General features: G+C 43.9%; 1 protein-coding gene across 1 annotated transcript in view; it reads right to left on the reverse strand.

The window, feature by feature from the left end:
* The window catches only part of MPZL1 (myelin protein zero like 1), a 41,768-nt gene extending 18,174 nt beyond the window's left edge, over nt 1-23,594 (reverse strand). Inside the window, exons 1-3 of the mRNA XM_074900109.1 lie at nt 23,423-23,594; nt 6,805-6,965; nt 3,364-3,577 (exon numbers count right to left, since the gene is read on the reverse strand). Of these exons, the coding sequence (XP_074756210.1) occupies nt 3,364-3,577; nt 6,805-6,965; nt 23,423-23,555 (508 nt within the window). The 5' untranslated portion in view covers nt 23,556-23,594. The remainder of the gene's footprint in view (nt 1-3,363; nt 3,578-6,804; nt 6,966-23,422) is intronic.
* Between the last annotated feature and the right edge of the window lie 1,005 nt (nt 23,595-24,599).

The following is a 24,599-nucleotide window of genomic DNA, read 5'->3' on the forward strand; positions in this document are numbered from 1 at the left end:
GCCTTTCTTCTCTTTTGCAGGCTAGACAACCCCTGCTCTCTCAGCTTCTCGTCGTGTGAAAGGTGATCCAGTCCCTTAATCACCTTAGTCGCCCTTTGCTGGAGTTGTTCCTGCAAGGACCACAGACCATGCTTATACAAAGCATTCCCAGCAAGTCCGCAGTCTGTAGACCAAGCCCATGCTGGCATACTTATCTAGAAGGGAGCAGCGCAACACAGTACCCTGAAGCAGGGGCATCATACTAAGAAAACTGGGCTTACTTATTACCATTCATCTCAAGTTCAGTGACCTTCAGAAGGGCTACCCAATCTCTAGCTGTTTCACTGATCATACCATCATTTCACCAAATATCACATCAGCAGCCTTCCTAGCTCTCCAGTGTTAGATGCCAATTTGTAACAACATGGTAATTCAGAGTCTTAATAAGAAATTAAAGATGAAGACATGACTGCCACAATTTAGAGGAAAACATCCCTTCTTTCCAGAACCTTTCAGCCACCCAGAGATCCACCTGCTCTTAAGGCAGAGAGTCCTACAAATGGTAATACTTTTCAGGTATGTAAGACTGAAATTGTGTTTGAGCCCCATGCAAAGATAAATTTATTTTGCAGTATGGAAGGAGAAGGAGTTCCCTAGTTTCTGTGCTTTTTCACCTTTCCAAGTGCAGGACTAACTGTCTGCAAGACCATCAAAACAGACATGCATTTCTGTTAGCAGACCAGCTGCTGCACTGTACAAAAGAGAAAAACCACAAAAACTTTTTCAGAGCAAGAAAGTAAGCAGCCATCCAAAACTATAGTGCAGTGTCTGCTGAAAGCTTGATACTAAAAATCTGATAGTTTCCTCATTTCTTTGACACAGGTGGGGGTTTTGGGTTGGTTGAGTTTGAGCAAAGGACAGCACTTACATTCTGTTGACAGAGGTTTTTAAGACCATATAAAAAATTGCAACTGTTTGCAGGTGGAAGTAGAGCCCAGCTTTATTGACTCTCAGAACATGGTCCAAGAAACTATAGGAAAGCTCACAATTTTATGACCACACAGCTCAGCTGAAGAATGTCTCCCCACCATGTTTTTTTCTTGTATTTTTCAGTATTTCACAGTTACATGAACTCCTCATAAGTACTTACAGAGCAGCCAACTTCATTGTAACAGGCAGTCCCAGCTAAGTAACCAAATACCAGCTCTGAAATCTAATGTTTAAGTTAATAGTTTGATTAACTTAAAGTTAATAGCCAAAAATCCAGCCTTTCAAAGAATTATTTTCACTAAATATCTCTGTAATTCAAAGCAATTTCCATTTTTTGCTAAAAGTGTTAGCAAAATTTTTATGAAACAGTCAGGAAACTGAAGTTTTCCATTGCTGCTAAGTATAAAGATTTTCATACAACTCTAATTTTTTCCCTGCTGTGAGAGTTCATATCAAAGATGGACTACCTCCAGGTAATACGAGATGTCTTGTATACAGTGTTAAGTAGCTTCCTATTACAAGTAGGGGCAGCCTAACGTAAGGACTTGGAATTCCCTACAAATTTCTGTCATTTAAGCTTTGAACGGTACTCCTTTCCAGATTCAGATGCACTAGCAAAAGAACAGTCTTGCTTTTCATCCCTGCCAGTAGGATTCTTCCAACATAGTTGATGGAAATGTTTGTGCGAGCACTATGTAGATACTGCAGTGAAAATCAGCTGAGTTAGCTTGGCAATTTTAAACAGTTAAGCCAGCCCAGAACTTATTAAATATTTAATCCAAAATCTAAGGCTAACCAAGCATCTATGAGATCATTTAAATGTGTAAAGTATCTATGTGGCTTTGAAGAGTTTACAACACTAGACATATGATTCAGAACCATTAAATGTATACATAATTTTTAAAAAAATGCACAAGAGTCAACAAGTACTTGTTTCAATTGAAAAAATTTCTCCAGCTCAACTCAGGATGAGTTACAATCTATTACAAGAGCAGTACTTTTATGTGAAGTCAGAATGCAAGACAGCATTACAGCTACAGCTTGAAAGCCTGTTTTCAAGGTCTTCTTAAGAATTTGAAGACAACTGTTGCAGCATTTTTCTGATGACGAGAAGTATTGCCAAATACAGGGCTCCCTTCGAAAACAGTGAGATTCTCTTGTCCAGATGCTCCACCTATGGGGAAGCCGGCATGCAAGTCTGTTGAAAAATATCAGCTGAATTAGTGTACTGAAGTCAGTCTTTGTTTGCTTAAGTGGGGTTAAAATCTGAAAAGGCTTTGCCAAACCAGCAGTTGCTTTACTGCTTCTTCACAGAGACTATCAATACATTGTAAAAAACATAAACTGACCCTATTTTATAGAGACTTCAAACTTCCAAGAAACAGAAAGTTCTACAATGGTGGGACCTCCAGAGGTCCCACGAACTCAAACTGCTCTGTGAAGAAAAGAGTTAGAGATAGACCTTGCCTACATGGAATGACCTCATGAGCAGGGGTACACACTTCTTGTAGCAGCAGCATCATTCTAACAGAGGTATACACGTAGGTATCTTCCCTAACATATTAAAATCTAATCGAATAGCTGTATCAGCACTGTTATTTGCTAATTCAATGCTTATTCTTGCCCTTATTAAATATAAATTTGGAAATCATTGTACAAACCATTTCATTGTAGGAAGTCACACTTTGGCTGACCTCCAGCTTAGCTAGAACAAACATTTTGGATGGCCAAGGGAAATAAAAGAGCCAAACTGACATATAGAATATAAGGGCTCTTGAACTGTGATCATTGTTACCAAATGTTAACCAGAAGCCTTAAATGACCGCAAGAAGCTAGCCCTTGCAGTTTATAAGGGTCACTATAAACACTGTAAGAACATCTGAGTAACAAAGACTGAACGCACATTCAAGACAAATGTCGCATGTAAGACAGTAGCATTTCACTGTTTGTCAGTACGTGCTCAGACCAGATTATTAGTTTTGTTTTCCAATATATATACTGGATGGGTTTCAAGAAGAAGAGCCTGCCACTTTCTCTCCTTGCTTCCCAAATTTCAAAAGTCACCATAATCCCTGATGCAGCATAATACAGAAAAAAAAAATAAATAAAAATCACAAGACTTTGAAAGAAGATGGGTTTTCAGCAAGACTTCCATCAGCTTTTGCCAATACTTGTTAAAAGCATAGGAATTAGTGAGTACAGAGGAAAAGAGTATGACATTCGTTTTTTTAAACAGCTGACAGAATATCAGTTCTATTATTAGGACCTAAAAGAAAATAATTATAAAGATAGTTGCTCCCTCCAGACTACTCCCCCACCCCCAATACAGACACAGAAGTGGGGGGGGGAAAAAAAGAAAGGAAGGAAAAAAAAAAAGTCATATAGGGTGAATACCTTTCTCCACAACTCTAACTCGGATTTCTCCTGGTTTGACAACAATGTCAGGTGGGTTCTTGACATCGCAAATGTAAGTGCCGTTGTCCCGGAACTGCATGTTTGATATACTGATAGAAGCATCTTTCTTGTTAAGATCTCCAGCCCAAGTGATCCTGTCTTTAAATGGTATGTCCTTTCCAGGGTATGGCTTTCCATTAAAGTAATAGAAAAACTGTAGTCAAGGAAAAGAGGATATAAGAACAATCCAATTAGAGATTACAGAGCTACCATGCTTCTCTCACTATTACAGCATTCTCCCAGAATCCACTGTATTATACACAGCTAGTATCTGATATTTATTTTCCCCCTGCCTCACCACTTTAGTCTGGCTTGTTGCCTCTTGATCACATAACCATGCTGTCAGTAGTATGACTGAGGTATAAACCATAACAGACCCTAAGTTTCAGTTTTCTGTTGGTTTTGGTTTGTGGTTGCATCGTTTGGGGGGTTTTCTCCTGGTTTTGGGGACATGTGGTTTTGCAGACAAGGAGGTAGGGGAAAGAGAAAAAGGCTGGTAACCTGGGAATAATTAAAGGATAGAACAGTTCTGGATCACAGCCATCTGTCTTTCAGGCACAGGAAGCCTTTTGCATCCTAGTAGGAAAAGGATACCAGGTTTCCTATCTCATGGTTTGCTGTGCGTTACTTGCAACTACAGCACAGCTAAATTAACATGCAGTACCCTCCTTCCTTCCACCACCACCAAAAAAAAAAAAATCCAGTGAGCAACTCAGAGCATACCTAGCTGTTTTGCAGAAACTTTCATAGTAACTAAATATAAGCATTTCCCAGTTTTTAGGTGACTAAGTTGCACACTGGCCCTGCACTTCCTAGACATAACCAAAAATCCTTGAAGAATGAACCTGTTCAGTACAGTCTGAGGAGAAACTGAGTATTTCCTTGCTATACCTGACCAAAATTGGAATTTACAGCAGTAGAAGTGCATAGACTTCTACAGGACAACTCTGCTTTCAGGCATATGGGATGTCTGAACACTGACCATAACCTTAAGAGATGGATAAAAGATGTATTGCAGAAGCACATTAATTCTTAATTTGACATTCTGAAAGACAGCAACACAAACTTAACTCAACCAAGAATCAACCTGAACTCTCTTCAGGTCAGCCTCCAAAGCATGGTTAAAGAAATTTGAGACAATATTCCAGCTTCCTTTCCAAAGCAGTCTGTCTGCCACAGAACAGACTGGCTACAAGCCAGTCTTCTTCCTGCTCAAGTCATCTTCCACTTCTTTTCCTGTTCCTACCCTTGATCTGAGGCTTCCATTCCAACATCCTTTCTATCAGACCCACACTTTGAGTATCAGGCCTGACCATTTGGCAGCACAAATCTTATCCAGATCAGGTATGTGCACATGACCATCCATTGTGCTGCAGTCAGTCTGACACTTATTTGTCGTCTACAGGCTCACATAAATCCAACAAACTATCTCATCTGGTAGGAAGTCTACTAGCACAGTCATCTGTCAACATTTCAGAGGAAATCTGCATCAGCCTGCAGCATTTCCAGCTGGATTATAACCTTTAGCACAGAGGCACTGCATTACCACACCCCTGTACACAGGGGGAGAAATCCAACTGGAAGTCTAGAAGGCAAGAGGCAGATTCCTCAGCTCTCTAGGTGTCCTCACCTGGGGGAGGAGAGATCACAAAGTAATGTCCTGAAACACAAGCCAAGACTTCTTTCGAAATCTAAAGCTGATGGGTTTAGACTGGTTTAAGCTTACTGTGAAACTCTGATGTCATCAGATGTTTTGTTCGTGCAGAGATGTCTCTATAACCAGGCATGTGGAGGGGGAAGGGGACAAGCAGGAGAAGCTTTCAGTCAAGTCAGCTTCACCACATGGCCACAAGATTGTCAGTGCTGATTCTAAAGAGGCAGAGACCATCCTTTCCAGGAAAAGCATGGACTTAGCTCAGACATAGGCTGATCATGAGACTGATCTTTCAAATTAACACCCATCAAGCCATGTTAATTGACATGACTTGGGTTCATAAAAGAAAAAAAAAAAATCTTCCCTCTCCCCCAGTCCCTCAAAAGAAACAGAATTAACATCAGATCATGCCAGGTCACTTCTGCTGAAAGATAATTTGATTTTCTCTCAGTTGTGCTGATAACTACATCCATGTAGAATGTCTAAGTTGACCTCACTTCCAAAAAAATGCTACGTCCTGAAGTTGTATTTCTACCATAAGGGGTCTGGACAGTGATGCAGAACAGGAAGGGCAAAACAGGATATATGGTGGATATTTCTATGGGGAGCAGAATGTATACAGAGAGCTTCATTTCATCCATCCTGTTCAACATTGGCAGGAAGTATGCTCTACTTCCTTAAGCTTTTGCCCAGCTACTGCTTTGACTTCCCAAAGAGAAGAGCTCCCTTTTCAAAACGAAACATTTTTTCACTGAGTTTAGAAGCTGATTCTTCAGAGCTCTATATATTGAGCAAAATGCTTATACACTGTTTTGGATCACCTCTGTTTTGAGCCTTATTTTATATTATTTATTTTATAGCCTAGTTTAAATGATCTCATGTCTGCAGCAGAGGGAAGGAAGCAAACACTATCAGGCTGAGCAACCTGCTGTCCCCACATCTTCCCTGCTGCCCCAGAGGCTCTTGTTCTGCTTCCTTTAAATCCTCACTAAGAGGGAAGCAGATGCGTGAGAGAGCTCAGACTCAGATGTGCACAGCTTACGCAACAGAGGAAGACGAGAGCCAGCAACCTACCAAAGCCACTTCTTTGAAGGTTCATGCCCATGAAGGAACTGAGCACACTTGGGCTCAACATACAGAAAATGAGTGATGGCAATTATTATTAGACTAAGTTGCTTGCTAGTCTGATTTTTTACTCATCAAATAACTAAAATATGAGGATGTAACTGCTTACTGATTTGAGCAATTCAATTCTGATCTGAAACCAGGGAGACTGGTCTTGTTTTTAAATTCTTTCAAATAGAGGCTACAAAGTACACAAGCAGAAAATTAGCAACATGTAATTCAAATTCTGTGACCACTATCGTTTTGTGCACAGCTCTGCAGCTCATTTCAAGTGCAAGAGGATACAGAATTTAGAATAAGATTCACAGATGCTCATCTGCTTCATACATACTGCTATAACACCAAAACCCCTCTCCTCTGACTAACAAGTACTAGTATATTTTACAGTCGCTGCACACTCCAGTCTTTGCAGAGATCCAGCATATGGCAATACTTTCAAACAACTCTAAAAAAGCCCCCCTAAAATTACAGTAATGGAGACAAGACCCTTAAGAAGGAGGTTCCAATTCGTATTTGTTTGCTCCTCAAAACAAACTAGAAGACCTCTACACCCTTATCACAGCCTCCCCTCCCAGGCTTGCTCCCCTACAGCCATTCCTTACTGAGATACGAGTTGCAGCTCCCTCTGGTTGAAAACTCCAAGAAACAGATGCTGCGCTGCTGATCACTTCCACAGATGTAAATGTGCATGGAAGCTTTGCGTCTGTCCCATTCTCCACAAATATCTCCTCTGGTGTGTTGACCTCTACTGCTGATACTTTGACTGTGTGGGAAAGATAAAGAGAAGAAGGAGAACAAGAGCCATCAATGGTGTTTTGAGAATCAGGAAGTTCATGTCACATTGCCTGTAAGGGTAAAAGAGAAGACATCAACAACTTCTACATCAAGTGTGTGCACAGACATTGCATTATACCTGCAAAACAAACAAGTATAGAGCAGCCCAGTTCACTTCTCTTTCTCTGTATTAGCTATTACAGGACATTTCCCATCCACAGATGTTTCCTCTACAACAGTTTGTGGAAGTCAGCTCTATGGTGCAAAGGATGAGCTTAAAACTCTTTCCTACCAGCTGCCAGCAGACATTGTAGTAAATAAGCCCCATCAGAGGAACTACCATCTTGGACCCAGCTATTACTCAATCTCCTCTCTGGCTCACATCTTGTTTCTCATCTCCAGTTTTTCTCAGCTGTAGTTAGAATAAAAACTCACCTCCAAAAAGCTGAGGAGTAAACCTCTCGGGCTCCCAGCTTCATCACCTGCTTCTGCTCTCTGGTATGCTTCAAAGTCTTCATAAATAATCACTCAGCTATAGTTCAGAAGCATGACTATTTTCTACCACAAGGCTTACGCATGGTCAAAACAACCAGCAGGCAACAACCACCCCCCAAATTTGAAGTAATTAAGGTTAATATTGTGCTTGTACTGGTAGCTTTCTTACAAAGTAAGTGAAATTCAGCATGATACAGAAAACCTGTTGAACATACTCCTTAACTGGCACCTTTTAAACTGCAGAGACACTATCCCTATCCAGATTTACACAAAGACACATCTGTATATTCATTCATGTTAAGAAACAAAACATGATCTTGTGACATCACCAAAGAATGTCGTTCAGCATTTATGTCACATCCATGTGAAAGCAAAATTCTTGTAAAATCACTGTGGGTGGGTGCACATGTGACATGTGGCCCTGGCAACTCAAGTATAAGTTTTTATTTTTATTACACCGTGGTTTTCAGCATAGAGATGGTACTAGTAATATGCTTCTCTATTTCTGGGCTACAGTATCTTAAATCCAGGTGTTTTCCTCCCTTGTTAGAAGAGGAAAGCAAGCCTTCCTGCTTCTTCAGTATCTTAGCTGATTTCTCAACTTTGAATAAACTAGCTCTTGAAGTAAGCAAATTGAAGAAAAAGATTCCAAAGACAGTTGGGGAAAAAAAAAAAAAAAAAAAAAAAGAAAGAGAAACTCATGTTAGTGCTTAAATCATAGGGCTTTTAGTCAGTGAGAGCTACCAGCTCAGCATTCTTCAAAAGTTAGACAGCAAGCTTCTTTCAAGTGATATGACCATCCTAAGGTGTAGATTTGTTATAAACCAGGTTAATCTATCAGAGCTTAAAATCAAGCAAAGCCCATGCTCCATAGAGAATTTTAGAAACCATCTTTTAAATATCCATCTTTAAGCCTCATTCCCCAAGAAAACAAAGTTCACATGAGCTATGCCACTTCCCATCTTCCTTGCCTCGAGACTACCGAGTCTATCAGGCAACTCCAGCTGACCAGCTGCAGCACAGGACCACAAACACAGCAGCTAGCAGCAGCTGGCCCTGCGATACGGACCGCCTGCAAGCTCTGGAAGCTGTAGTTCAGTCAATGAAATGGCTGAACAATGCAAGAGATGAAAACACACTGGCCACCTGGGTACACCAAATAATTGCTGTGTGCATGGCTTGGCAGGAACCACTGTGTCCCACACAACCAGCGTGGCAAACCAGGGGAAGGCAGGGCACATGCCCAGGGGACACAGAATGAGCATGCAAGCACTACAGGGGTAGCAGAATTAAACATACCAGTTTAATTACAATAACCAAACCCAGAAGAAACCACCATTCATTCACTTTGCCATTCAGAATCCATGCTGTTCACTTCTCAAACTCACTAACTCCTTGGTCCCATCCAGTTATCCCTGATCCCTCAGACTGCCCTGTCACCATTGCTCTCACTTCAAATAAGTAAGAGAAACAGCACCCTAAGGGAGGGGATTTTCATCGAGAAGTTGTATCAGAGCTTCCTTTCTCTTGTACATACTCTGACTATGGGCCAAAAAACATTCTTTTGTAAAACAACTACCAAATATTTATTTGGAACATACAAAGGCTTCTAGCAACTCAATGAAATGAACTGAGCTGCTGTGCTTTATGTATTTTTTCCAGCTAATGGAGCAGAAAAGAAAAAAAAAATAAAATCCATTGTTTTCTGTCCAAGCCACAGAACAAGCCTCCCTTTCAAGCATAAAACAAGCAAGATGCCCTCAGCATTTATGTAGGAGGAAAAGAGTCTGCACAGACATTGTCTGCTGGTACGTGGTACAGAGAACTCCTTGCCACACACACGCAGTGGGTAGCACAGATCTGCTTATCTAAAGAAGTCACTGTTCTAACTTACTAGCAACCTGTGAGAGAACTGTAGCGAAGCAAAAGAAAGAAAATCTGACTTCTCCCTACAGTCTGGGAAGGCAGGAACTATGTAATCTTGTACAGATATTGCCAGCAAGTTTCATTTTGATATGTCCTATTGTTGTCTCAACTTCCTGTTTTTCTTTGCTCATTCTCTCCCCCCAGCCTAAAAAAAGTCCCTTATTTGCTCTTTCAGTGTGTACTGCTTAAAAAAATTTTTTGCTGCCTCTGTTCTCTTACAGCATCACACATAATCTCTTCAAACTTTAATGTGATTGTTTGGAAGTGGCAGAGCAGCCATAACATTTCACATCTGTTCATCCTTAGCCCTCTACCCCTATGATATCGTGGCAGTTCCCACTACCTTGAACTCTATGGCCCCCTCTGCCATAATAAAATTTACATGGATCATCTCCAGCTCTAGCTCTTTTCCTTCTCTTTCCACACTTGCCAGGATTACATCCTTCTTCCAGCTCCTCCATCTATTTAAATACTTTATTTTGAGTCATATTCCAGTCACACTTACCCACTGCTCCATTCCTCAAGCTTAGTCAGCTTTAGTTCCTCTCAAGAGGAAAAAAATTATCACAGCAAACTGTCTAAGAGAGAAGAGAGCTTTAGGAAGGGAAGGTCTGCAAGGTACATAGGGCAAAGATAAGCATTTGCTCTTCTGCCATAGATCCTCCTTGATCCCATCACCCTCTCCAACTGCTGGTAGTCCCAATATTTCCCTCTGAATAACTCTTCTAGCCTTCAATTGCTTTAGTTTTTCTTTTGAGTATAAAGATGCTTCTATTTTTCTCACCTACCATCAAAATCATTGGGGAAAAAAACACCTGTGGCTCTTCAGCCACTTCATTTTCATCTCTAGTGTTGTTGGAGCAGTTTTACTCCAACTACTCTTACTAGCTAAATTTTCAGGCCCCACATTCAATGAGAAGACTTCAACCTCATCATCCTTCTCAGACATCTTCCTACCCCTGAAATAAGGCACAATACTCTTACTAACTTACTAATCTTACTACTCTTACTTACTAAACTTTTCTTATCGCTTCCATCATGGATTTCATTCTTCATCAACACTCTATTCTCAGATCTATCCTTCCTCATTATCTTGTCCCTAATCTGCAAAACAAGTTCAGCTCCCATCACTGCACTGACTACTCAGATCTGTGTCTCTGCTCAGGATCTGTCTTCTTATGTTCAAAGAATAGTCTCAGTCTGACATCTTTGTCAATGCTAAATTGTCAGCTCACACTAAACGGGACTAAAACAGAGCTCACTTCTTCCCCCAGAGCCCTCCACAACTGCATTTATCACCATGGACCTGCCACATGTCTCTCCAACTCATAACCTGTACAGCATCTTTGACTCTGAACTCTTCTGAAGTCAAGGAGGAATCTTTTAGAATTTCTAGCAACCTGCTCAGCTGACATTGGTCTAAAACCTCCATTTGTATCTTGGACTTCATTACTGTGATGTCCTTTTTGCTCTGGACAGATGGTCACTAACAGACCAGTAAGTATCACAGTTCCTGGTAACCATACTGCTCCAAAGGTGACATTATGGAAGACATCACACATGCAAGACCACTGCTTTCCTCCATGAACTGACTACAGAAGACGCAGTACTCAACATACGCATGCCCAGAGCAAGTACTATTAATTATCCCATCGCCACTTAACCAGCTTTATTGACTTAATACTGTTTTAACTTACTTGCTGCGAATGAACAAGACCTTCCTAACTCTGAAGGTGTAGCTCTCCAGTAGCTTAAGCAGATCTGAAGATGCAGAGTTTCTCAATTTCTTCATAATAACACCATCCTGTCTGCCAAGCTACACAAAACTAGTGAGAAAATTACATGTTTTCAGATAGTTCAGCCCTCACCCAGCTCACAAGCCTCAGGCACTGTGCTGTCACTGACACTCTTAAGAGTGGCAACAATACACTGCTCTGAAATCACCCCTTGAAAGAAAGCATTTACAGTTACCAAGTAGCAAAGTATAGGAAGATAGGAAGCATTCATAACCACAAGAGTTTGCATCTAGTTAGTTAACCAAATTGTGGTTAACTATTTAGCCTTCAGCGAGCTTAAGAGCAGTCAAGCTTACAGCCTTCACCAGAGTAGCATGAAAAACTCCAGCATTGCACTGGTAAGCGAATTTAACTGGTAGCTTTGAAACGGGGTAGTCCTTGATCAAAAAACTCTTAGAGAAGATGGCCAGTCACTGTCTACAGCACACTGATGAGAGTCCTCCTCACAGGTGTCCTCTCCAGGACATCTTTGGCCAGGTCAGCTGAGACTCACCAATCCACACATGCTGGCAACCTAATCCACGCAGGAGACACAGCCTATGTGACTGGCTATCTTATGGGTCAAAGTCTGGACACTTCCCCTTGTTCACTACTACTAACTGCTTACAGTCAAAGCTATATCCTCGATTAAACACAATAATATACAAATTATGGTTCACTCCTTAGAAACAAGTCACAAGGTTGTGTGCTGACATAACAAGGTTACACTGCATTACAGAATTTCACCCATGCATGACACAGTCATTTAAATAGTACCAAGCATCAAAGCATTCATCCCTGTTTCAGTATTAAGAGACTCTTGATCCCAACCATGTTATAGCATTGATCTCATCAGACTTTTATAACCCACATTGTAGTACCTTCTCCTAAACACTGACCCTCACACTTGGGAGGATCTGCTCAAAAATGGCAAATTTAGTTCACTTCCTTCAAGCCCTCTTAAGTGCCTTCAAAACATTTGGTAACAGCATCTGTTTAAATCCAACAGTGCCTAAGCTGCCAGTGCTTGGAGATCAATGCCTACTAAAGCTGAAGTGGTTTTTTGGGTCTTTTTCCTACTTTTACTTGTATGCCCAGGTTGCTTACACTTGTATTATACTGGTTTAAAATAAAAAAAAAAAAAAGTCTTTTGGATAACAATTTGGTTTATTCTACATTTTTGTATACAGAAATATAGCCCCCATTCTAGTAGGCAAAGACTAAGAATTTGTTTTGGTAGCATATCACAAGGAAATCTTTCCTTACATTGTCAGTTTACACTAATTAACACAGTTAATTAACATTTCTTCATAGACCATAGTCTCCACTGAGATCTTGGATCCAATGAAAAAGTTCCCCTTAATTAAGGCTATGAAAACACCAAAATAAACTTGATTACCCTGGATCCAACTCAGCTTGATCACCACGAGCACTAACAAACTAAGAATGCAAAAAACTACCACTATAATCACAGGCACCTTATTTCCACAAGCACTAAGACAGCATAAGCAGAAACTTTTATCACATCACTAAATACTGGATGCTTACAGCTGCTACGGTTCCCGTCCTACACTGGGAAAAGTGTTACACTCCCTTCCTCTTGAAATGGCTACTCACCAGTTTGTTAATTAATATAAGCAACTTGCTTTGTTTACCTAGGGACACCTGGTAATACAGTTGTTTATATGATTTATAAATAAAGTCTCTTACATATGAAAGTTGAGGAAATAATTAAAAAATCTGATTAAAGAAAGATTAAAAGATTCAGAGAAGCTGTTAGAGGTAACTAGATGACAAGTTGTAGATCAAGAAAGGAGAAAGAAATGCATTAATACACTAGAATCTGAGCAGTTCACATTTAAAGTTCGTGATAAAACAACAGGAAAGTCGGTGTATCGATATGTTCACTATGGTCTCCCCAGCAGTCCAGAAGTTTCATCAGATAGGAAGATGTGAGATTTTCTAATGACTAGAGGTCATAAGCCACAAAAACTATATATGCTTGTGAAACAGTGCTTTCATCAAGAAATACTCTCAATGTCAAGTGTGCTGTGAATCATCTAAGTCTACTGTTGGTATCACTCTCAACTACAGTTGTATGACATTTAGTTCTTCCTCCCACAAAGCAGCTTCCTCATACAATCAGCATGAAACAACAGCAGCAAGACCTCTACAAAATATTTCAGAAAATCAGCACAAAGTTACAGTCCCCTACTGCAATTTTAGGCACTTATGTTCCCACAGGCCATGATTCCTTGTAGATAAAACACCTGGTGGAGAAAGCCTAGCTTTCATGTCTTAATAGACAGGAGTAGACATGCCCAAATCATCTCTCTGCAACTCCACAAGATCTGTTAAACCAGACACTGGATTGAATTTCCCCAGTAAGAATTCATTGACATAATTTAACCTTAACATGGAAGTGAAATACATGCTAACCCTTCCACCCAGGAGCAAACCATGCTATTTTTCATAAGGACAACACCTGAGTTAAGGAGCCACATACATCAGCGTAACAAAATTAGACTGTCTGACCATCTCCGCACCAGAAATCAATCATGGTGTTATCTGGTCTGAAGTCTTATTAGGTGTATAGACATAAAAACACATAAATACATATATATTTCTACATCTGTGTTCTTGCATGTCATTGCAGTAGGTTGACCTTGGCTAGCTGCCAGATGCCCACCCAGTCACTCTCTCACTATCCCTTCCCAAACAGGACAGGGGGAGAAAATAAGATGAGAATGCTCATTGATATAGATAAGGACAGAGAGATCACCTACCAATTACTGTCTCAGGTAAAAAGGACTTGACTTGGGGAAAATTAATTTAATTCATTGCCAAACAAAATAGAGTTGGATGGTGTGAAACAATGACAAAAACTAAAATACCTTTCCCACACCCCGTTTTTTTCCCCAGCTCAACTTCATTATTTCATTCCTGGCACCTTTACCTCCTCCCCACTCCCAGACAGTCACAGGGAGATGGAGGGCTGTAGTCAGTCTGTAAAAGCTCCTCACTCCTCACACCCTTCCCTGCTCCAGCATGGGCTTGCAGCCCTTCAGGAGAACCTACTTCAGCCTGGGGTCATCCATGGGCCACAGCATGGATATGTGCTCCAGCATGGTCCTCTCCACATGCTGCAGAGGAACACCTACTCCACCATGGTCTCTCCCAAAACTTCCAGGGCCTGCAGGGGAATCTCTGCCCCAGCACCTAGAGCACCTTCTCCCCTCCTCCTTCTCTCACCTTGGGGCTTGCAGTGTTGTTCCTCACACTTTTTCTCCCCTCACTCCTCACTGCCTGTGTGGTGCTTTGTCCCTTCTTAAATGTTATCACAGAGGTGCCACCAGTTTGGCTGAGAGGCTCAGCTGTGTCCTGCAGTGTGGGTGAAGTGAAGCTGGCTGGAACTGAGACATGAGGCAGCCCCAACCTCTCCTCACCGACTGTCTCTGCAGCCCCATCACCACCAAAACCTTGACATCTACACCCCATACATCCATATATGACACAAAGCAACATCAGCTACAGAAATGAGGACTTAGACAAAGCCACACCAACCAGTCTTGACATCTAAGTTTCAAACCAACTAAAGCCAAATTCTGCTGCCTCAAAGGAGGACAGAAAAGTTCACTCTTAAATACCAAACACCAGAACAACTTTTTGCTGCTGCTGCAACAGCTCCCCAGGTTGCCAATCTCTTCAAGTAATTCAGGCTGCTGAAGGAAAGAAAGAGAGCTTCCTGTCTTCAGTAACACAACCAGTCCTGCAGCACCTTACCAGCTGTACAAAACAGGAAGAAAAGCTGCTGACACCTAGCCCCATGAACACCTACCACCTCCTGATGCCTTGCTGCTGGGAACATTCATCCCCTAAGCAGAGACAAGCTCAGAAGAGCATCTGCTAAGACAACATTCTCTTTCTCTTGGCCTCTCTGCACATTCAGCTAAGCTCTGACTGACTCAGTGATGAGGGGAAAAAATAGCATCCTGTCACCCCAAGTGAAAGGAAACTAGTTTCACTGAGCTTTAAGCAGGCTGTGGCAAAGCTGTCAAAGCAGTCACTAACATCCATGTATCTCAGTACTGCATACCTCTGTGCACCTACTCGGACAAACTTCAAGTCTTCAGAATCACTAAGCTTTGGTACCATCTTCTGCTCCCATGCTACAGAGTCAGTTTTTCAAGTGGTCTCCTCCACATGATGCAGAGCTGTGCACTGTTCTACCAAGGGGCAGAAGACCCTATGCTGAGATTTACTTCCAAAGCCCATGCCTGTAACCAGAAACAGGGAACAAGCATGAGAAACATCAAAGAACATCTGACCTCCCTTGCCAGCCAGGTCACAGATTTCTTGTTCGATCCCAAGGAAATAATTTCACTGGTGTATCACTCTCTCAACCTGGAAAGCATAAAATTGAGATGCTTGTAAAGGAGCCGAGATCCATGAACAAGTAAGCATTACAGTTGCACTGCTTCATGCTCCAATTAGAGTCAGTCATATGTCAGGTTTGAGCAGATGCTTATTTAGTCTCAAGGCCAATAACATCTAGCCCTGTTCTAGTAACTTTTCCTTGAGGATCACAAAGCAATACTTCCCTGCCTATGCTAGAGACTGGGACTTGAATCAGCAGCTCAGGTATTTCCAAATCAGATAGCATATTTTTCCATTCAACAGCCCTTAAGTGGTTTTCCTTCCATGACCAAGCTTAAAAGCATTCAAATTCAAGTAAACAGTTCTTGCTGAGAAAGTCAAACCAAACAGTGAAAAACCCAAAGGGGCAAGTTAAGTAAACTCATTGAAAATGCAAAGGGTAACTGGACGCCTGATGGCAGCTGTTCTACCTCTAGTCTTGCAATACTAACATAGTCACTAACAAACACAGCAGATTACTCCTTGGGCACAATGAAAGATTCCAGAAAATGCCAATTAAGATTAAAGAAGGGCTACATGGATCAAGAAGACAAAGAGTACATCTTGGAAGAGTGTCCTTCAAACACACCAAGCTTTTCCCACAAAAAAGGATATCATTAAGCTTGCTTAACTAATGAACTGAGTACACGTGCTCAACACGTGGCAGAGAGTCTATATTTTAGCTAATATTACTATAGCAATCCACTGAAACGGTCACAATGCCTACTAAAGAAATTAAAGAAAGATCAGAAGTTGTAGACAAAAAAAACCCCAACGAAACACCACCAAAAAAATCCCAAGGTGGGGACAGTAGAGATGGACACATAACACTGGCTGGAACAAAAACTTCCCTTTAGGTCCGCACTGGTTATTAGTACTATTTCAAGTGAAACTGTGTTAAAAATACGAGCTGTGTTGCCAACTGCTGATGGCATGCAGCACCTTTTTAATGAAATGTAGCATCAGCAGCATGGAAAGTACCAATTTCCAAAACAAACTAGGCAGTAGAATTTACGATGTGGATACAAAACTTTCATGAGGAGATCCAGTGCAAAAGGCTACATATCAAACAGATATAAGAAGCTGCCCTTTCTTCCCCTTTTACAACAATCAATCCACGAAGTTGCAAGCAACTCAGTGACAACAAATCTATATACACCAAAAAACATTTGCAGAAAACACACTTCGAACCATCCAAGGTATCAGTAGCATTTCAGTACCAGTCACTCCCACCTGTCATCATTCCTGACCCAACATCATGTCCATCTCTTGCCAACTACTGGTATTTCCACTAGCCTGAAAGATGAACACAGGGTTTTTTCCTGTGCACGGAGGGACACAATTAAAAACTGTTAAATAAAATCCCATCACTTAACAGAGCAAGGAGGCAGACACAGCTAAAATTAAGTCATCCAAGTGATTACCCTCCTCAGGTACCAGGGTACTCAATCACACAGCTAATCTGTTCTGGTGTGATTAGAAACTGACTTTGAGCAATTCAAGCAAATCTGAAGCTCTCTGAGGACCGTATCCCTTACTGCTCCACCAACTGCTGGAACGCCTGCAGACAGCACTGGCACATTGCTCATAACAATCTTAGATTTAATTGCTAACCAAACTTGCTAACATACTTGCTGAGCAAACTCATAACTAGCTATAACCTGCAGTAATGCAACCACAAAACCAAAAGAAAAAACCCATGCTGTGTATTTCAAAGCACTGTTTCACAAGAATTTGTCAGTGGTGGTGCCAATTTAAATAGCTTCCATGACCACTTATAACATAACATGCTGAATCTTACCAGATACTAATCCATGTTCAAAACAGCCTTTTTTCCGTTGTTTTCTTTTAAACCAGACCAATGCCCTAACCCAATCCACTGTACACCACCATATTTGTACAACTGAGCAAGGTTAGAAAGTGCTGAGCTTCATCTGGCTTTTCCCAGGAACGCTTCTTTTGCAAAGTGTTTACGGCCTCCCTTGCAGCATCTCTACACTGCTTCCCCAGTTTACACATATGAAGTAATTTCTAGAGCCATCCCTTTGATTAAAGCAGAACCTTCATCCATACCTGTGCTGACTTTGTCAAGCAGGAGGATATGCAGCATCTCCAGCCAGACATCATCTCAACACCCTCCACACTGAGAGTCAAGCAATCCTACAAGACCTCTATCAGAAAACTTCAAGACATAGTAACCAATCAGATTCTTAAAATTCTGCTGCACATCCAGCTTTATAGAATTTATTACCAAGAGGGAACCTTGTTCACCATCTCTCACTTGCACACACTACAAAAACAAGTTACTGAAAAGCATAACAGATGGCTAGGAGCCAACTGAAGATAAACACCTTCAGCACTGGCCATTTCACCTACCTGGAGTTCACCTGCCATGATGCACCTCCACCTCAAGAAGTGAAAGAAAAGTGTCACCAGCCACCACCCACACAACCGCTGTGCTGTCCAGAGTTTAACTCTCCCTTAAGGATCAGAACCTCAATCTGATTTTAAGCACTGATGGTAGGGTGTAGCTAATGTTTCAGGTCAAGCTCCCTTAATGCCCCTTAACATTATGTGCATAAAGCATCAGCAAATGTACCACAAAGCATCTTTTTGCAGGGCTGGAGGTAAGAGAGTTCATTAGAACAACTAGCCTTCCCATTTTCCTTACACACCTTAAGCCAAAACCTAGCAGCAGCACCAACTGGAAACTGCCAACTCAACAGTCAAATAAAAACGCAGGAGCTGAAAGGCACAGTAGCAAAAGGGAACAATATACAAGGGTTGTGGGCTAACCCTGGTGGGCAGCTCAGCCACAACCCAGCCGCTCACTCAGTCCTCCCAGGGGGACAGGAGAAAGAATCAGAATCATAAAAGTGAAAAAAACTTGTGGGCTGAAATAAGACAGTTTAATAGGGAAAGCAAAAGCTTTCATTCACTGTTTCCCATTGGTAGGCAGGTGTTCAGCCATCTCCAGGAAAGCAGGGCACCATCAGATATAACAGTGACTTGGAAAGACAAACACCACCACTCTGACCAGCCTTCCTCCTCCTTCTTCCCCCAACTTTTATTGCTGAGCATGACATCCTGTGGTTTGGGACATCCCTCTGGTCAGTTGGGGTCAGCTGTCCTGGCTGTGTCACCTCCCAACTCTTCGTGCACCCCCAGCCTCCTCACTGGTGGGGCGGGGTAAGAAACAGAAAAGGCCTTGGCCCTGAGTAAACCAGTGTAAAACAAGTAACCAATGTCAAACACTGGTGGGTTATCAAGGCTGTTTTTATCACAAATCCAAAACATTGTGCCGAAAGTAGTACCAATATTAAACCTGGTTTATTCAGGACAAGTAACAGAATGGTCCTGCCACTTTAAAAATAAGAGAGATGGGGGGGAAAAAAAAAAAATTAAAAAAAAAAAAAAATCAGTGGAACTAGGTGAAATCACCTGACTGAAGGGTCATCTTTCAACCAGCTCAGACAGCAAACAATAATAATGTTAACCCTGCTTCACGATGCATACCCATAGCATTTGTGCTATGAGTACAGCTTATTGCCTAGTCCTAGTCTGAGTATGCACTTGCTCTTCTAGATAACTGCTGTTTTGAGATAACAGTAAATCACTGAAGAGTTCTTCAAGCCTCTTCACTGGCAGCAAAGCCAGTTCAGAACTTCCTGTCCTCTCTTGCCACAGTTTCCTCTTACACAAGACATCAGCATCCTCTACAATTGTGCTAATCACTACACACGGGCTCACAGTTACCCAGATCAGCAAAGTAATGAAAATAAACAAACCACACACACATAAAAAGAAAAACACAAACCATAAGGGTGTAAACATCTTCATACCTAGACCTTTCAGCTTTCTGATGTATTCCTAGGATATCCTGAGCTAGCATTCAATATATTTTTTTAAAAAAGTAGGGGGGGGTGCATAAAAGACTATTTACTTTGTTAATTTATCAGTTAATTATACGTATGTGCTAGAAAGAGCTGTGCATGCCATATATGATCAAACCACATCACACCATATCACACTCAGAGAACTCCCACTATAGGTGCTAATAATAAGCTTTAGATTGATAACTTCATGATGACCTATATAGCACTTCTCTAGAAAAATAATTCTTCAGAAACTATTCAGATTAAAATCTTTCAAGTCAAACAGTACAAGATGTCTGCCTTGTAAAACTAGGTTTCATTTCTTTGGTCCTCCATCTAGACTGAAGATACCCTGTACAGTACACAGGACACTCACTGACTGGACTATTATCAGTCAGAGTAAGTCCACAGACAGTGAGATTGCTGCTTAACGCAATCAACTGCAATTCAGATAACAAGCTAAAGAGCCACGCACAGCGCTACTTACACAGAGGTAAAGGATTGTTGGGTGGCTGGGGTCAAGAAGAACGTAGTCATTTTACAAGGTGGCACTAAACCACATTTTATCACCAAAATATTGTTACAGGCTTTCTGACATATTTAAGAATTTCTTGCTACTGCAAGCAAGGTGATCTGAGTAGCAGTGCTCAGGTTGAACCCAACCAGCAGAGAGAAGAGTTTATCCACCTTTTCCCTTTGCAGAACCTTTTTACCACTTCGGGCAAGGAAGTCTTCTTACCTGCAGCACCAATGGGCTCAGCTTAAAAGAGCTAACAGCTTCTGACAGGGTGAATACAGCAATTCTGACTAAACCTGGCACAAACACGAAGTCAGCGTTGCAACCCTGACTTACACTGTTATTTTCAGGAAATGTTTCGAGCAGCAACTGAGAGGCACAGGTGAGCTCAACACAGGAGCAGGCACCTGAGCTATTTCACATCTCAACACCCCTCTGCTTGTTGCTGACCTGTGTGTATGTGCACATGTATGTGAGTGCATATAAAAGTGATAGTAGGAGAAAGAAAAAGAGAGATCAGACTCTGTTGGCATCAAAAAGAATAGCAGAAATATCAGTAATATTCTTTCTGGTAATGTCTAGACATTCCTCGAGACTTTCAGAAGCAATCAGGCACCACCCTCATGTTAAACACTGACACTGTATCACTTTAAGTGATGCTTACATGGTTTACACATTCAGGAATGGAAAATAATCAATTTTCTTGATACTCTTGACTAATTGTTCAAGGCTCACCCACCCATACAAGAGATAATACACAGATTAACTACTTAGGCCACAGATGTCCACAGGATCACAAACAGAACATTTGACAATGATCCATCATTCTTATAAGTAAATGAAGCAATGTGGTTTTCAGATGACAGAGCATAAACAAGCAAGATGAACTTCTAACCCGCACATGCAGGCGCACACAAGAAAATAAGCTTAAAATCTGTCATCCGTACTTCGCTGAGAAGCAACAGTGACCTGCTTGGCTTGGAAAAGCCAACTGCAATGTTAAACCAGGCCTATACAACACAGTCCCCTAAATAGTATTTCTGTCTCACTGCAGGTTATTTGCCACAGAAAACAGGTCTGCCATCAAGCATGTGAAGAGGAGCCACAAACCATGGTAGCTAAGCTATGCAGCATGTTACCCAGCCACATATCACATCTGAGCAATTGAGTGGCAACTGCCCTCTGAATATGTCACTTATGCCCTTGTCCTTTTACTTGGCCGTTTCTGATTTCTGAACCTCTCGCTAGATGAAAATCCAGCATGAGGAAAGGGAATCAAAAGAGGATCCTTGAAAAACTGCAGGAACCAGAATGACACACGCAAGCCAAAAGGCAGACTATTTATTACACAGGACTCCTTACAACCCTAAACTCTAGAGAAGGTCATCTTTTCCCTACCAGTCACCAAACGACTTTGCATATGCAAAAGAGCTGATGAGCCTGCACTCTGGTCACTTATTCCTGTGCAAAGATGTAAACCTTGTGGCAACTCCACACATGGACAAAAAATATAAAAGTGCCTTTTCAAATCAGACAGGCTGATTAAGGATGTGCAGTATAAGCACGGAGAGAAGCAGCCAACATTGGAATAACTTCTGATTTGGAGTTAGAAAAAAAAAAATCAACAGTTGTAGGGATAGGAACACAAATGCAGTTCAACACAGACAAGATAGTGATTTCAACACCCCCTTATTCCTTTAAACTGCAATTTCACTTTTAAAATAGTCTCCACCCTGGGGAGGGTCTCTTCCAAAAGAGTATCTTGCAGCTTTGCTTGGTTTTAAGATACTATATTTGGTTACATACCTCAGACTTTGTTGAATGATCTACTACTCCCAGCTACTCATAGCATTACTGTAGTTGTACCTTTTGTTGTGGTCAGGGGAAATATGCTTCCTTCCTTTCTTGTCTCCATATTTATTTTCAAAGAACTTAGTTTTACTGTAAGCTATGTATATATCATATCTACCTACTTAACTCTAAATATTAAGGCTGTCTCTGAAGATATACAGGAAGCCTTAGCAATCACTACTTACGTTTACTGCAAAATGCAGTAATCTTAAACAAATCCAAACAATGCAATTTGGAAATGTTTTAAGTTTCTTACCAGTCGGCACAGATCCTTATTAAACCTCTTTCCAGATGGACTTACAGTTTTACAGTTTTGCAGACATATGAACTGAGAAGGCATCAGGCTTCTTTAATGACTCCTACCGAAATACTTTGCAAAGTTTTACCCACTAAACAAGTATTGCCAACCAAAAATGCCGTCATTGTCCACGTCTGGTATTGACACACACTGAACTACCCTGAGAAACACGTATGACCTTTTCATTTCAAAATGATACACGAAACACAGAACTCTTTCCCCTGTAAAAATATAAGCCACAGCAAAGTTGAGCATTACCCTTGCTGTTTCTACCTCTCCATAGCCTTGTACTTATTCTCCATCTATAGGAGTCATAAGCACTTCAGTGCAGCTAAACTGTAATTACTCCTCCACCCAAACACTTCCCCACTGACCAAATCAAAGGTGTTTTCCAAGCCGTTCGCCACAGCTCCAGCTTCCCCATTTGTTGGTCACCTCCACGCCGCGCTCTGCCTTTCCTCAGCGAAGCCGACTCGCGTCCTCTGACTCTGAAAACTGGCAAGCGCTGGTACAGAGCCGCCACACCTCACGCCCGTGGCATCCGTGGCACCGCCGGGCCTCGGCCACGCCGGCACCCTGGGGGGCGCAGGCTGCATGGCGGGGGGGGGGGAGACCGGGACGGGACGGCCACACCGGCCCTTCCCGTCGGGGACAGGCCTCTTCGTCCCTCGGGAAGCCAGGGAGCACAGCGCGCCTGAACACGCCGCCCGTCCCGCGTGGGCCAGGCCCGCCGCCGGCGCCCGGGGAGGGGAACCGCAGGCTACCGCAGCCACGCGGGAAACTCACCCGCGACACTGGTCCCAGCCCCGCGGAATCGCCCCCCGTTCCGGTGACCCAGCGTTCACGATCGGGAACGGCATTTAAAGGGGCGAACCGGCTGGACCCAGGGGCGCGGGTCACACACCCCCCCACCCCGCCGGGAGACTTCAACCCCCCACACCCCCGCCCCAAGCCGTGGGGTGCGGGCCGGGACAGGGCCGCCCCGCCGCCTGCCTCGTCCCTGAGGCCCCAGCGGCGCCTCCACGTGCCGGGCCGGCCCCTCTCTCCCGAGCGCCGATCGGCGGCCCCCGCCGGGCCCGGCCCAGGCCGAGGAGCCCAGCCCGCCGCCACCTGCCGCGCCTCGGGCCGGGCCAGGCCGGGTCGGGTCGGGTCGGGTCGGGTCGGGCAGGGCAGGGCAGGGCAGGCAGCTCCCCGCGCCGCACCAAGATCCGCCCAGGCTACGAGAGCAGCCCCGCGGGGATAAGCGGCGGCCGGCCGGCCGGCCCGCTCGCTCGCTCGTTCTCACTCACTCACCGGCGGTCAGCGCGGCGGCGGCGGCCAGCAGCCACGCCGAGCAGGGGAGCCGTGCGGGAGCGGCGGCCGCCGAGCGCCCCGCGATGCCTCCGGCCGCTGCCATCTTCCTGCCGCCACCTCCCCTCGCCCTCATTGTCCGCCCCCGGCCGCGGGCCCGCCCCCCGGCGACCCGCAGCCCCCTGCCCTCGCCGGGATAGGGCCTCACCGCTGTCACTCGCACACACCTCCTGCGTACCCCTCGCCCCCGCCCCGGCTCTGCCCCTCTCCTCCCCGAGGATTGGCCAGAGAAGCGATCCGCCAAGTCCAGACGCCCTATCCGGACACGGAATGCGCTGGCCCGCCCCCCGAGCCGGGGCGTCACTCCCTTCGGCCGCGCCCCCCCGGCGGGTGGTGCTGTGTGAGCGTGTGCGCGGGCGTGGTGTGGCCGAGCCCGCGGGGCCGTCCCCGGTTCGGTGTAGGCCGGGGGGCCCGGGCGCCGAAGCGCAGTCATGGCGGCGGTGGCGTTCCCAGCCGTGCTGGCAGCGGGGGAGGCCTGGAAGCGGCGGGTCTCGCTGCCGGCAAACGCTTCGGCCTCTGCGAGCGGCCCGCGCTCCGCCCGCTTGCCCCTACCGCGCCTGTACCGCACCCGCCGGCTCAGAGGCAACGAGGGCACCAGAGGCAGCCCCGCGCCAAATGGCCTCGCCTCAGGCTTAGGGGCTGCCGACAGTTAATCGCCCGTGCGGAAATCCCTCTGGAGGCACGCTAGCCATCTCCCTATTTTACACTTGAAAATAACTGACAGTGGCGCAAACGGAGTCGTGTGTTTGTGAGTTAAGACCTGTCCATGAGCAATGGGCCTGTCGCGGCCTACGAGGGCGGCAGCCGGGTTCAGCTTGGTCGCACTCGGTGGTGGTGTGCGGTGCTGGCTAGCCTGTGTGCGGTGCTGGCTAACGCGTGTGCCTGCCGAGCGCCTGTCCCCAGTGGCTGGGGAAGGAGGAGAATGCTGCCGCAGGCTTACAGAGCCAGCAAGGGTGGGTTCCCCCTGCCTCCACCCAGGTCCTTCTTGTTCTTCCCCGTTAACCCCCAGAGCCTGTTCTGACGTGCATTGCCTGCAAGTACAGGCTCCTTCAGAAGCTCTCCTGCTACGTGACCGTATACCTTTGCCTTTTGCCTGAAAATACCTGTTTGGAATTTTTCC

Source organism: Athene noctua, chromosome 1, assembly GCF_965140245.1.
Source record: "Athene noctua chromosome 1, bAthNoc1.hap1.1, whole genome shotgun sequence".
Taxonomy (NCBI): domain Eukaryota; kingdom Metazoa; phylum Chordata; class Aves; order Strigiformes; family Strigidae; genus Athene; species Athene noctua.